The 15,597-nt window shown below is 35.2% G+C and overlaps 4 protein-coding genes across 4 annotated transcripts; 2 read left to right on the top strand and 2 right to left on the bottom strand.

Moving 5' to 3' along the window:
- The first annotated feature begins 522 nt into the window (after positions 1–522).
- On the top strand, positions 523–6,684 carry LOC9303836 (oxysterol-binding protein-related protein 2A). Its single transcript, XM_021017661.1, is given in 11 exon segments — positions 523–1,164; positions 2,786–3,148; positions 3,869–3,938; positions 4,080–4,435; positions 4,557–4,712; positions 4,826–4,849; positions 4,852–4,995; positions 5,087–5,227; positions 5,341–5,571; positions 5,660–5,773; positions 6,052–6,684. Coding segments are annotated over 11 exon segments (2,181 nt in total). The 5' UTR covers positions 523–753; the 3' UTR covers positions 6,223–6,684.
- A 1,848-nt stretch (positions 6,685–8,532) lies between these two features.
- On the top strand, positions 8,533–9,537 carry LOC9303837 (putative methyltransferase DDB_G0268948). The gene is given in 3 exon segments (XM_021018018.1): positions 8,533–8,739; positions 8,830–9,274; positions 9,277–9,537. Coding segments are annotated over 3 exon segments (786 nt in total). The 5' UTR covers positions 8,533–8,589; the 3' UTR covers positions 9,468–9,537.
- Positions 9,538–9,564: 27 nt separating this feature from the next.
- LOC9303838 (putative lipid-binding protein AIR1) lies at positions 9,565–11,983 on the bottom strand. Its single transcript, XM_002869774.2, has 3 exons — positions 11,974–11,983; positions 11,833–11,882; positions 9,565–10,166 (listed from the first exon to the last, which is right to left on the bottom strand). The coding sequence occupies exons 1-3, from the start codon at positions 11,981–11,983 to the stop codon at positions 9,798–9,800; spliced, it is 429 nt and encodes a 142-aa protein (XP_002869820.2). The 3' UTR covers positions 9,565–9,797.
- Positions 11,801–12,658, bottom strand: LOC9305892 (putative lipid-binding protein AIR1B). Its single transcript, XM_002869775.2, has one exon. The coding sequence runs from the start codon at positions 12,376–12,378 to the stop codon at positions 12,034–12,036; it is 345 nt and encodes a 114-aa protein (XP_002869821.1). The 5' UTR covers positions 12,379–12,658; the 3' UTR covers positions 11,801–12,033.
- Positions 12,659–15,597: the final 2,939 nt, after the last annotated feature.

The raw sequence follows: 15,597 nt of genomic DNA on the forward strand, positions 1-15,597 counted from the left end.
AAAGCCTTTTATAAAATTGCAATTCAAGCTTAGAGCATGATTATTGGTAGTATCTTAGAAATAAATCTTAAGAATATTTAAGTAATATATTTGTAAAAGTGATAGGTAAAAGATAGTGTTTTTGGGTTAAGATTTTTGTGTGATTAATGGTAGGTTCTTAACATGTGGTTCTTACAAAAATAAAATATTAATATAAAAATAAAATTTATAATTATAGAAAATTTAATAATTGTTGCAAATTAAAAAAATTAAAACATACATGAGATACAATTTATAACATAAATAACATAAAGCACAAAAAAAAAAATTCTTCTTTTGTTTGATTTTTAACCAATCATAATGTGACACCTTGCAACATCTTAAGTTAAGAAAAACATCTTAACTTAGATACAAATCTTAGCTTTAAGATGTTGGTTTGATTATTTTTAATCAACTTTAATCCTAAGATTTATCTAAGATACTCAACATTTCAACCAATATTCATGCTCTTACGCAGTCTCACATTTAAGCAATCTCTCTCTCTCTCTCTCTCTCTCTCTCTCTCTCTCTCTCTCTGATTCTCTTCTCTGAGAAAAATCTCAGTTCCTCAGAGCTCTCAGGTTCTTTTATTCTTCTTCTTCGATTTTATCTCCCAAATCTGCATGCTCTCGATCTAAGACTACCACATTTTTTTTTTTCCGATTCAAAAAAACATGAATGTTGCTTCGTAGTTTTATGATCTGAGAGAGATCAAATCCGTCACCGGAGAAAAAAATGCGGGTGAAGGAGTTGCATCCACTTTGTTGTATTACTTTAGAGAGTCCACACGGGATTAATAATAACCAGTCACCGGAAGAACCGGTGACGACGGCTTTAACTAGGTCAAGGAGTTTACCGGCGAAGTCGTTGATCGGTGGATCCAAAGTGGGATCGGAATCGGAGACTGTAGCTGGGATCTTATATAAATGGACTAATTTTGGTAAAGGATGGAGATCTAGATGGTTCTTACTCCGTAACGGAATCTTATCTTATTCTAAGATCCGTCGACCGGAGAATTTGAATCTACTATCTCCGTCGGATGATGTGAGGTTAATCGGAGATATTTCCGGTGAACGTCTTTCGAGAATGGATAGTTGTAGTGGTCGCCGGAAACAACAAAAAACCGTCGGCATTGTTCATCTTAAGGTATTTTACAATGACAGGAAAAAAAAATTTGATTTTTGAATTTTTTTTTGTTAGGGTGAAAAAAAAAAAAAAAATTCACCTGAGATTATCAGTTTTTATGATTTATTGATTTCTGGTCTTGTTGATTCATCATTAAATTTTTACTATCAAGGATTGGATTTTTTTTTCTGGGGAAATGAAACGCCTTTTATCACTCATAGTTAGAGGAAATAACCAGTGGTTTATAGAATTGTTTGTTGTGTTCTTGATGAAAAAGATAAACCCTAATTGGCTAAATGTGAAATTTACTCTCTTGTTTCTATGATGACCTTTCATCATTCAGATTCATTACTACTTTCTTCTTGACCACTTTATTCATTTTTTGTGGATTTGATTTTGGTCTTTGTGTATTATTAATATTAATCTTTGCTGGTATTTTCCAGCTTTTAACTTACCGTGAATCTCTAGTGGGTCACATCAACAGGTGCTTGTTTGTTTTTCAAATTTTAAAATCTTTTGTGTGTTGGTTGCAACAATCTGTTTTTGTTAGTAGGTTTAGGGTTTTGTTCAGTGGTCACATTGTTGTTTTTTTTTTCAAGTTGGTTTCTTAGTGTAAGGTCCTTTTTAAATATATTTTTCTTTTGGTTTCAAGATTTAACCCATTTGCCAATTGTCAAAAAAATTTGGATTCCCTTAGATTTTTTTTTTGGGGGAGAAAAAGCCAAAGAAGTCTATAGATATGTCAATTTTTGGTTACTAGAAGTAAGAACTTTTTCAGTTGCATAACTAAAACAAGTCTTTTGAATTTTGGACACTTTTGACAATTTGTTCTTTGGTGATTCTTGCCTTTGCATGTGCTTGCTTTGATTTGTCTTGTTGGCAACGTAAGTAAATTGGATATACGCTTTTAGCTTTTCATTTTCATCTTTTACTTTTGAATTCTCCTTAAGGCTAGCTAAGTATATACTATACCTATAAATGTTTTCACACAAATGGGCTTATGTGTATAGTATTATTCTATGGATTCAATTATATACATAGTTTTGTTTTGGATTTTGGACAAGTTTGGTGAGTAGAATTAGTTTTGTTGGAAATAATGGAGGTGTGGGGTCTTAACAATTATAAAAATGACATGTGTTGACATGCTTGACAATGAGAAAATGATGTTTTTACAGGCATAATTCTTTGTTGAACTTTCAAAATTACAATTGCCTAATCCAAAATACACCAAAGCTGATCCTGACATAAGCTTTAGATTTTTTTGTTTTGCTTACAGATAATAAACTTTTGTCTTTCTCAACCTATAGATCTAACGTGCCTTATCCAGTCTTAAAGTTAAATCATTCATGGGCCCAGCTTGATTTGTTCCTAGTTCCAATCTGCATCTCCAAACTTTTTTTCCAAGTTCAGGTTATTCTTTTGAGTTTTTAGGGTCCATTTTTGCTTTTTATAGAATGGAATTTTAGATCTTTGATCTAGAAACTGACTTCTGGTGAGTTTTCTTTTTCTAGTTTGATGAATTTGTGGTCACAACTTTATTTTGCTTTTGTGGTTGGAATAGAACTTGCTGGGGTTTTTTTTTTTTTCTTTCTTATTGAGCTCGTAACTAGATGTGTATCCGTCTATGTTTTTTTTCCAGCAGGTTTCGTCTTTCAGAGAAAGCAAGTCTGATGATAGAAAGTTCTATATATTCACAGCAACCAAGACCCTTCATTTGAGGACTGATTCTATAAGTGATAGAGCGGCTTGGTTACAAGCATTAGCATCTACAAAATGCATCTTTCCTCTCCGGTCGCTTAATGGGGATTTCTCCTTTATACCACCAAAGGATTTGTCCATATCAACTGAGAGGCTAAAGAAACGGTTGCACGAAGAGGGAATGAATGAGACTCTTGTAAAAGAGTGCGAACAGATCATGCTCTCAGAATTTTCTGAAATGCACGGACAAGTTAAACTTTTACACGAAGAACGGTCGAATTTGCTTGACGCATTGAGGCAGCTGGAGGTAAATTTAGTTTAAATCCTTCATGCTTTTTCTTTTTGGTTTGTTTGATTTTTTGATGCTGGCTCTTTCTTTCTTGTTAATCCCCTGTGCTTGGTCTCGGTTGAGGTTTGGTCTCCGTTGTGGTTGAGCTATGGAACTGGTCTTGACTTTGCTGTTGACTGGAAGAGTGTTAAGCTATTTATATGCTTACTCTAGAGGATTCTTCTGTTGCCTTCTAAATCTATATTAAAAGTTTTACAACTGCATAGTACAATGAACTCCTAAAACAAAAGTAAATACAATTTTTCATCTCTTTTTTTGAACTCATGAGAGAGGTGGGCGGGTATATTGGTATCAGTATTGTTCAAGAATTTAATAGGAGTCCCTATTGTCCCTTGAAGTTCAGTCGTTAAAAACTCAAAGCTGGTCATAGTCATATCACCTTCTATAACTATAGGTACACATAGAAGGGATTGCAAAAGTTGTGGACAAGTATGAGTTGGTGTCGAGTGTCTGTTTCACATTTCTTATGTCCATCTTTCACGTGGAGGTGTTGACAAAATTATGAATTTGATCCATCTTAATAAAAGCCTAAAACGTGTTCATGTGTCATCTGTCCATGTCTTGAATGTGAAAGTGTGGACCATGGTGTGATTTGCAATTGGAGTGACATCTCTCATGTCACTTGTCAGCATTTTATCCATGTTGGCTACTGAATGATGAGAGTTTTCTTTTGTTCAGGCAGCTAATCTCGAAGTTAGTGCATCAGGGAAACATGAGTTTTCAAGCCTAGGACGTGGAAAGTATAGTGGTAAATACTCTTAACGCTTAATCTCTCTTCCTTCTCTGCTCCAATTTTGCTTTCCTTTGAGTTCTAATTATGCAAGTATAGTGGCTTCCTTTGTATCATTGTATGTTTGCTTGACTTGACTTGACATTATTTGGTGTTTAGAATGCAGCACAACTGCTTCATCTGATGATAAACAAGAGTTTGAGGATGTGTCTGAGGAAGATGAACCTTCCTTCCATGACACAAAGGAGTTCTTTAATGAACCTAATGTTGGTTCTGAATCAAATCTAGCTATTTCTGGACACGCGGATATAAAGAGAAGAACGAAACTTCCAGATCCAGCTGAAAAAGAGAAAGGTGTCAGTCTTTGGTCTATGATCAAAGACAACGTTGGAAAGGATCTCACCAGAGTTTGCCTCCCTGTGTATTTCAATGAACCAATATCATCCCTCCAAAAGTGCTTTGAAGACTTGGAGTACTCATATCTTCTGGACCGAGCATATGAACATGGAAAATCCGTAAGTGACACCAAAGTCTCTTACTTATCTTATACTATCCTGCAAGTCGATGATATTCTTTGTTGCTGCTATACAACAATCTCTTAATCTTGAATTGACTTAGAGCCTGTTGGAGTATTAGGGGAATGGTCTCTTAAGAGCCTTAAATGTTGCTGCTTTTGCTGTCTCTGGATACGCTTCCACTGAAGGCAGGCACTGTAAGCCCTTCAATCCTTTGCTTGGAGAAACCTATGAAGCCGACTTTCCTGAAAAGGGGATTCGTTTCTTCTCTGAGAAGGTAGTTCTTTAAGATAAATCTTAACTCAAAGTTAGAATGTGATGGACATAAATGTCAGAATCTTTTCCAAGACTATGGAATTTTATTCTTTTGGTATTACGCTTTTATAATAGGTCAGTCACCATCCAACTGTTATCCGCCCTGCCCCTGTGAAGGTAAAGGGTGGAAGTTCTGGGGTGACACTAACCTCAGGTCAAAGTTTTGGGGGAGGTCGATTCAAGTCGAACCTGTCGGAGTTTTGACTCTAGAGTTTGATGATGGCGAAGTGTTTCAGTGGAGCAAGGTATATTATAAAGTTATGAACTACTTTTGAGTCACTTTTGCAGATTTTGCTTTTGCCCCTGAAGTAACTTTAAGCTTGTCTTTATTCTTAGGTAACATCAACTATATACAATATCATACTAGGTAAACTCTATTGTGATCATCATGGTGTGATGCAAATCCGTGGGAACCGCCAATATTCTTGTACGCTCAAGTTTAAGGAGCAATCCATTCTTGAGAGAAATCCCCACCAGGTGAGTGACATAGAAATGCTCTGTATATGTAAACAATGAATTTTATACTTTTGAATGTATGTGGTAGCTGAATACTTGAAATAAAACATGATCAAATTCAAATATACATATAGGTAAACGGTTTTGTAGAAGACGTAGCTGGGCAAAAAGCGGCAACAATATTTGGTAAATGGGATGATAGTCTTTACTATGTTGCCGGTGATGGAATCAGCAAGTCGAAAGTCAGTGATCCCGCATCAAATGCCTCGTTACTGTGGAAAAGGACCAAGCCACCGCCTAATGTCACTAGATACAACTTAACCTCGTTTGCCATTACCCTAAACGAGCTAACACCTGGTTTGCAGGTACGGTCAGATGGATTTATTATGTATATGGGTTCTGTTTCTTTTAGACACATGTCTGATCTTGTGTTTATTTTGTTCATGGATTTAGGAGATACTTCCTCCTACAGATTCTAGGCTCAGACCAGATCAACGGCATCTTGAGAATGGTGAATATGAGAAGGCGAACTTAGAGAAACAACGGTTAGAAAGAAGGCAAAGAATGGTACGTCACCTAAACATTTCACTGGTCCATGAACTTGCAAATGTCATTTGTAAGCCCTGAATGAATTAACTTTCAGAGAACATGAGGACTAATGCATAGAATGAGCTTCTGCCTTGAGTTTTGCATAATTTGATCTCTGGCATGTTCGTTTATCCATTTTGTGATTCTATAATCTTTAGGCTGATCTTCTACCTTGAACTACTGTTGTTAGTCTGTTACATTTTTGAAAATTTTGATGGTTATGTTCTAAGAACTACAATTGCTCGGTTTCTGTGCAGTCACGGCAACTTCAGGAAAGCGGATGGAGACCGAGATGGTTTGAGAGACAAGGTGAAAGCGAAACCTTCAAGTACACGGGTGGTTACTGGGAAGCACGAGGGCACAGAAACTGGGATGATTGCCCCGACATCTTCGGGGAGTTCACAGAAGAGCTAGCGGATTCCGCTTAGAAAGCTTCTTAATATCATTCCAGGTTATACAACTCATCCTACCAGCCAGCAAAACATTTAAACTGTCCCTTAAATGTTACAATAGAAAACCCAAACCACCAAAACTATAGTGGTTTCGAAACAAAAACATCGATTTTGATATTAAGTATTTCGTTTCTTGCATCCAATCCTTAAAAGAAGATCTCCATCCGGACCACAATGGAGTTGTTTACACGGAAGCACACGTCTTTGGACCATGGATCAAAAGCTATAAAAGGTGTCCTCCTTGTGTCTTAGAGAGTCACTGTAAAGTCTTATCTCCTTCTCTCTCCCTCTTCTCTTCAATTCTCTATCTCCCTCGTTAAATAGTTGAGATTAATGTAGGTTGGTCTTACATTTGAACAATTTCCTTGTAATCCATTTGTATTTAATTAAAAAAAAAGTGAGCAATCTCTTACTAATAAAAAAGATAGTTTGAGGCCTCTCAACATAGCCACATCAGCTTTGTTAAAACACATTCTCAACATGCCACATCAGCTTCTAAAAAAAATTTTTCTTTTTCGTGTCACATCAGCTTCCTAAACTTACTACAATGAGAATTGAGAAACCGTTTATAATTCCCCCCACTCCTTCGTAAGTTAATAACCACATCAGTTACGCCTTCAAAATTAGGCCATACTCTATTCCTTCCTCCGTAGATCATAGTCTAAAACGTCACATCCTTTCCACTTCTCTCTATCTCTTTCTATCTCATGATCAAACCTACCGCCGCCGTTGCACATCGGCCACGAGTGCCAAATCTCATAACACATCGCCTTCCAACTCTTACTCGACTCTCAGGTTACATTCCAACTATGTTAAAAAGGTATAACAATCAACTTTACAGTTCGGTAAGAATTCTTAATTATGGGCCACTTTGTTCATCCTATATATGTGATGGTTTTCTCTCAGTATCCATCCACTTACTACTGTATAATGAAATTAGCCATTAATGTAGATTATCATCAAAAAAATTTTACATCTCCCTCGAAAAAACCCCTCCTAATCTCCTATTGGTTTGAAAATATGATTCCCCTTTGTCTTCCCCAAAATTATAATGCACTATTTTAGCTGGGAGATCAATCGACAATATAACGTGAGAAGGGTTTGATGATTAGGGGCAATGGATCTTATGGTGATATGCTGCTAGATGCAACAAGGTCTGGCAGCAATGTAGAGGTTTCACGAATGAGCATAAACGGGGATTTGGACACCACACGAATGATCAGTTGTATATAAGGTAGTCAAAAAATTTCTTAGTGAGACTATCTACTGTAGTTTTTATTCACATCTTCAGTCCAACCTACTAGATAATGTTCTTTACAAGGATGGTGAGATGGATCTTATGTTGGAGAGAACATTGGAAGAGTTGCTCTTCCATCGAAAATATTATGAAGGAAATATCATATGTGTTTTTTTTGTTTGTTTGGTTCAACTAACTAAAGTGTGTAGAGTTCTCCAATTTAGTCATATAGTATTGTACACAAAAAAATCAACGTACATAGAACTATTTATCAATAATTTTCATATTTGGATAACATAAAAAGCTGAAAAAAAGAAACTCATGTCTTTGTTATATCTCTCTGTATCGTTCATCTTATAATAATACCATTATTCATCAGCCTTTTAGATTCATATAACTCTTTCAATGTTGCTTTTTGAATGTTTGATTTTGTTTTTGGGTTGTCATTGTTCACCCAGTTAGAGCCCTGTCGTGGAGCACATATGTTGTATTTTGGTAACAGAAACAAGAGTATAATACAGAGAAGTATACCGGCTCATGAAGATCATATGGCGAATTATGCTAGCTTATATGGGTCAGAGTCATTATTCTTGTGTACGTTTATGGGTTTCGTATTCATGCTATAATCTTTTGGTACATATTTTTCAAGTTCACGGCAATGTTCAATGCTAGAATATAGAACACTATATTGATAAAGAAAAATAAAGAAAATAGATACAACTAGGTAAAAACACAAGAAATGTATAGATGAAAAAAAATACTATATAGACTAATGATAAATAAAAACAAAAAATGAATATCCGGGCGTAGTCCGGTCTAATACCCCTAGTAATAAATAAATCCAGGCAAAGACTCTTGCACATTACTCCTCTTGAAATAAAATTTAGCATCTTTGATTAACAACCTCCAAAAAAATTCAGACTCATACATACTAAACCAAAAATAGATTTAAACCGAAACCAAATCCAAAACCAATTAGCTAACCAACAAACCCGTCAAATTCAACGAGGAAATAGCAAAATCGGATTTCGCAACCTCAATTATTAAAGATCACCAAAATTCGAAACAAAATTTAAATCGAAGAAGCAAATCACAAATATAAAAAAATGTCAGGAGTTTACGACAATCAAGCTGATATCTACTTAGACGCACGTCCTACTTATCCCGCCGATTGGTACTCCAAGCTCGCCGCTCGCTCCCACCGTCACAATCTCGCTTGGGATGCCGGAACCGGAAACGGCCAAGCCGCCATCGGCGTATGTATCTCCTCCTTCTTTCTTCTTTTAACATTCTCCGATCTGAAATTTCAAAATGCGAATCTCTGAATTTATCCGATTCGTGCTTAGATCGCGGAACACTACGAAAGAGTCGTCGCGACGGACGTAAGCGAGACGATGTTAAAACTCGGAAAACCGCATCCGAAAGTAACGTACCACCACACGCCGCCGTCGATGACGGAAGACGAGATGGTGAATCTGATCGGAGGAGGAGAGAACTCCGTTGATCTGATAACTGTAGCTACCGCCGTACACTGGTTCGATCTCCCGAGATTCTACGCGATTGCGAATCGTCTTCTCCGTAAACCAGGAGGAATTATCGCCGTGTGGAGCTACAACACTGACATGGTGGTGAGTCCCGAGTTCGACTCGGTGATGACTCGGTTTAACGCTGAAACGATGCCGTATTGTAAATTCCCAGAAAGTCAGTACTTTTTGGACGGATATAAAACGTTGCCGTTTCCGTTTGAGAGTGTGGGTTTGGGCTCTGAGGGAAAGCCCATTGAGTTGGAGATGATGAAACAGTGTCGTTTGAAGGATTCTTGCGGATGTTGAGATCATGGTCTGCCGTTGGTGCTGCTAAGGAGAAAGGAGTCGACTTGTTGTCCGATAATGTAGTGAAAGAGCTTGAGACGGCTTGGGGTGGTTATGAGCTGGTTCGAACCATTGTTTACAAGACGTTTATGCTCGCGGGAACCGTTCGTTAGAAACTAGCTTCTTCTTAAATTGGTAACCAACTAGTTGAAACTTGATATCTTAATGGTATTTGAAACCTCATGAAATAACAAAAATATAAACATAAAAAAACGATAAAAAAAATTTTACCTTATCATCTGAACCAAAGAGATACATACAACATATGGAAATCGAACTTGAAGAACATCAAAACGAAACATGTGAAAACACTACGAATGTTTTCACTTTATTTCAACAACATAGATGGTATTGAGACGCATATGATTACTAGAGAAACATACTTTGCACCATTATTATCCGATATTACGGAATTGGTCTGCTTATTTAGTCGTATGAGAGGATTAAGCGCATCGGAAACCAGCTGGGGGAAGTATACGGCAGAGTCTAAGAACCTGGTTAACTCGCAGATTGATTGTCAAGAAATTGAAGATTGTGATTCTAACGGCATTGCAGATGCAGGCAGATGCCGCAGCCGCGTCAAGCCCAGCCACTAGAGTGCAGCATGGCAACACTGTTTGTTTGTTGATGAGGATTAAGCTGAGGCGAAATACGTTGCTACAAGATATGAAATTGATCGAGTCTCTAGGACACACCGGAGCTTGAGGTGGAGGAACTTGGGCCTTTGTGAAGCCAAGGAAGACGAGGTTGATGATGAGGAAGAGAGCTATAGTGTTTTTCATCATGCTCCTTGAAGCAATGTTTTGAAAATGCTAATTATGCTCTCTTGTTTTGGAGAGGAGAGTTGAGTAATTTACTTTGGGAGGGTTTGTATTTATAGTCTTTTAGAAGATTTGCTTAGATGTGATTTAAGAATTGATCTAATGTCTACTTTAAAAAAGTCAACCAAAATGTGTTGATAATAGGGTTTATCACTAACCGAGTCTCTTGGTTAAGTATGGTTTATACCACTTAGTTCAATTGTTTCCATTAGAATTGGATTTCTTCTAAAGGGCTTAGATATCGGACTTTACTGAGCCGTAATGATCAAGTCAAGGAGTCTTTGGAGGAGTTCCAATTTTATGCAGTTAAGGATACAACCCCACAACCAATGGGATCACACGTAAAATTTCGAAAAGTGTCATTAACGATGGACGGTTTCACTCTTATCTCATACTTACAGAGCCGGCGTGACTTCATAATCAAGTGTTTTAGGAAACTCTTTGATGATTTATTTAATTTCTTCCTGTTTTTATTTCTTATCTCTGTTTCGGAATTAATTTAAATTTCGCATTTTAACCATAAGAAAGGAAAAATATATCAACTCACAAAATATCTAAACATCATCTACTCATCTAGAGAAGAGGTTTGGCAAGGAACACTTTGTTAATGCCCAAAACAATACAAAACTCTACCAAAGTTGGTATTCTTGCTGAACGCTTACTATTAATTAATTTAAAAAATGTCTTACAATAGAGATTTGGCGGCGAAGGTAATTTGAAAATTAATTTGCCAAGTCTACGAATAAAATTATAAAAGGTTTGGCGATGAAATTATTGTAAAATGTCTACCCAAATAAAGTCAAATTCCACAATCCATAACGTACTTAATCGGTCATAACATTTGCGATAGAATCGACTGTCATAGATGATCCTATTGTCAATTATTGTTAGTGATTTACTCATATGAGTCCTATCCAACGTTCTATTGAACTATAACCATTTAGTCGATAATTTAGTAGATTTCTATAATATATGGATGAACATTATTTCAGTATTATTATTTTAATTCTGATTAGTTGATAGTTATTATAGATGCTAATTGATAATTGTTATATTATGATTCCATTGAACCATATACAACAAACATTGGCCAACCTCAATTTTTTTTTTCTTTACACTGTACCATCTCTTAGAAAATTATAATCAACTGGCTGTATTTTGGATGGACTTTTTTTATTCATTCCCAATTCATCGTATCATATATGAAGCTTCACGATCTCATCAGTTTTCTCACATCATATATACTTATTTTCATCCCTTTTTTCATTCAAGTACTCATTCACTATATTCCCCGCTCATAAATTGAAATATCTTTTTTGATGAGCATAAGAGGAAGGTAATATTGGGCCGGTTTCAGTTCAGACAGAAACTTTTTACGTTTGTATATGGACCAACCCTAAACCGTTTAACACCAAGTAAATATGATCAACTCAATCCTAAACAAATCCAAATTAGCTAACCCCCTCTAAACTTTGAACAGAGATGATTTAGGGTCAAATGTTTTTGGTAAAAGAGTGAAATACAGTCGGTCCATTCAGTTTCAAGCTAACCTAGCTTGTCTAGTTAAAACTTGATATCCCAATGGTATTTGAAGATTCATGAAATAACAAAAAATAGAAAACAACTTTCAAAAGGTAAAGTGTATATTACTTTTCACCTGAACCAAGAGATTATACAACATATGGAAATCAAACTTGAAGAACATAACTAAGAACATGTATAAACAGTACAACTGTTTTCACTTTATTTCAACAACATAGATCTTTCTAAGACACGTATAACTATTAGAGAAACATACTTTGCACCATTATTATTCGATAATACGAAATTGGTCTGCTTATTTAGTCTTATGAGAGGATTAAGCGCATGTGAAACCTGCTGGGGGAGTGATACGACAGATTCCAAGAACCTGATTAAGTCTCAGAGTGATCGTCAATATATTGAGGAGTGAGATTCTAACGGCATTGCATATGCATACAGAGGCCACAGAGGCGTCAAGCCCAGCCACGAGAGTGCAGCATCGGCTCACTGTTTGAGCATTGAGGATCACGCTGGTCCGAAGCACGTTGACACAAGCTTGGATGTCTCTGGGACACACTGGAGCTGGAGGTGGAGGAGGTTGTGCCACGGTGAAGCCAAAGAAGACGAGGTGGATGGCGAGGATGAGAGCTATCGTGTTTTTCATCATGTTTTTTGAAGCCATGTTTTGCAAATGCTAAGTAAGCTCTCCCTCTTTATCTCTCTCTCTTTTTTTTTGTTTTCTAAGTTCGGAGAGGAGTGTTGAGTAATTAGTTTGGGAGGTGAGACTTTGTATTTATAGTTTTTTTTTTTTGAAGATTTGGCTGATTTAAGAATTCTATGATTACGTCTAATTAAATGCCAACTGAACTGCTTAGACATTTAGTCCTAGAGAAGAGGCTTGGCAAGGAACATTTGGTCAAGCCCCAAAACAATACATAAGTCTACAAGACACATTTTTCTACGTTTTTTTTTCTTCATAAAAACAAGGAAAAATTAGAAATAAAGGAGCTCTAAAAAAAAGTTTGACCATATACGCTTTTTTTTTAGAATGTCACTTTAAACTAAAATACCCCTACTCTTTATTTTAAGCATTTTTGAATGATTTTACCAAAAAAACATGTAGATATACAAGATTATAGATGATTTGAAAAAAAAAATTGATGATTTAGTTGAAAAAAGTTGATTTTTTTATGGATAAAGTTTCGTCTAAAATTATTAGAATATGTTTTCTAGCGTTCTACGAATATCAGAATTTATATTCTAAACTTTTGTACATGGTTTACGAAAATCAGATTTTGTATTCTAAATTTTTGTACATGTTCTACGACTTTTAGATAAGATACATGTTCTAACAAATTCAGAAGACCGGAATACAATTTCCAAAAATTCTTAGAACATGTATTCTACGCTTTTCTTCATGTTCTAATTTTAGTCAGAAAATCTATTCTACGATTGATAACATGTTCTAAAAACGTTAGAAAACGTATAGTTATTTTAGAATCCGTTTTCTAATATAATATAGATTTCAATTTCTGAAAAGTTTTAGAATTCCTAAATATAGAAAGTGAATCTTTCAAAAAGGAAACTGAATATTTATTAAATATTACGTTTTTATTGTTTAGATTACGATCTGAGGATGGTTAGAATACGTATTCTAATATTTTCAGATAAAAAAAAAAATTAAAAACGAAAATCTAGAGGGTGAAATCGTTTTTAGCCCTAATCGTCAAAGTCTTCTTCTTTCACTTCTTCCTTTTAAGTCCACGTTGAAAGGTTAGACTAATTTGGTAGATTTGTCGTTGTTTTTCCCCGTTCTGTGCCACGTTTTGTCATTTGGTATATACCCATATGCTGATGATGTGTATACAACTGCCACTTGGAGATCATTATATGAGGAAACTATTAATCCAATAGGTGTTCCTGAAGATGAATGGCGCGTCCCAGAGGTTGTTGAATCTGCAAAAGTTTTATCACCTGAAACAAGAAGACAACCTGGTAGACGAAAAAAACGAAGATATGAATCAGCTGAAGACAAGATAAAAGCATCACAACAGTCACAATTATCAAAAAAGCATAAGTGCGGCCGTTGTGGTAAAAAAGGTCATAATCGAGTAACATGTGATGTAGCAATATAAGGTTTATGATCGTGATCTGACTACTAGTTTAAAACTTAAGTATAGATTTCCCTACTTTTATATTTTGTTTTGATAATTGTTTTCTTTATCTTTTTTAAGGATTATGTTGTAACTGCTCTCATTGAACGTTTATAGTTACCACTATATGGATTTTGAACTTCTTTCTCATTTCATGATTATTTTCGCATTTTTTATTTCAGATTTGAATTTCCTAGTACTCTATGTTTGAATTTTTGTTCTCATAATTGGAATCCCTACTACTCTTATGTTCGTGGTTTTGCTTTGAGTTTCGGATTGACTTATCACTAAATTAAGTATATACAACATAAGTTCCAAGACCAATTTAACATAATTTAAAAAGAAACGTAAGAACCATAGTCTCAACCTACCAAGTAGGAATTTTCATTTAGTTTATTGTTTATCGATGAGGGAAGTTGATATATTGTGTTTTTATCGGTTTTGAGTCTTTGTTTTCTTTCCTACATCATATGTTTTATAGAGTCAAAGTGTGTTTTTAGAGTATTTTAATCTTTTATCGAGTCTTTACAGATTTTAGGTTGCTTTGGAGGAAAACGAGCTGTTTTGGGTTATAAACACACTTTTGGAGATGTAGTTTCGTTTAGAAGTAACATACGTTTGGTCTCAGATGGAATACTTCACACCGTTAGATCTTTCTGAATTTTTGGCACAAGCTAGATGAAGATGTTAGCTTGATTTTTCAAGTGGTTTGAAGGAAATCTAACGGTGCATTCAAGAGTTATATCCAAATTAGTGAAGACAGGTCAATCTGGCGAAAGATTGAGGGTATCTGAATTATGTAAATAAAATAGGAAATATTTTTAAAAAAATTTTGTTAATTATATTTTCGAAAATATGAGGGTAAATTTGGGTTTTGATTTTTAAAAAACCTATTTCACCAAAAATTTTATATAAAAGTATATATGGACATTTATCCATTAAAACATCTTTTATTTCTAATTTTCCCTAAAAACAATACAAAAGTCTACAATACAAAATTTCCATAAAAATTTTAATAGATTTGATGGGTTCGATATTAGAAGTTTTAATGAAAAAAGAATGTTGGTATTTATAATGGAAATTTACCGTATACTTGACCAATGACCACTAGTTAGGATGGCAACCCTAATCTAAAACTGTTCCCAGTCTACGAATAAAAAAGGTTTGGCGATGAAATTTAATGAAAAACGTCATCCCAACTTACGTCAACCCTTAACTTACGTCAGCCCAATTTTTTTACTTTTTATTTCCTTCAAATGGAACTGGATTAAAACTATTGAACTTCAACCATTTAGTTGATAATTTTGTAGATTTCTATAATACTAATGAACAACATTACAGAAATCTACAAAATTCTCCGAATCCATGACAACATTGCTGCCACTTCTGCCTCTGTTTTCAAGCAAATTGACAGAAGCCTTAGAGACACTCTCCTTGCTCGCATGCTCATCGCAAAGTAACTATTTTCGTTAACTTATCTGGTAGTATCTAAGGCTTTTTTAAATTTTTTATTGGTCTTAGAAGCTCACTGCCCCAGAGAAATTGTAAAATTACAATGTTCCATTTTGGTATTACAACGTTCCATTTTGTTAATAGAAATTCACATTTTATCAAAAAAAGTACTAATACACACAGAAACAAACACAGTGCATTATAGTTGAGGAATGAGTTGTTTTTTTTAATTAAAAATTCGCCATCCATCACTAAAACTTAAACTAAGTGTTCAAGTATGAAATTAGAGTACAGGC

This window comes from Arabidopsis lyrata (genome assembly GCF_000004255.2).
Source record: "Arabidopsis lyrata subsp. lyrata unplaced genomic scaffold ARALYscaffold_7, whole genome shotgun sequence".
NCBI lineage: Eukaryota > Viridiplantae > Streptophyta > Magnoliopsida > Brassicales > Brassicaceae > Arabidopsis > Arabidopsis lyrata.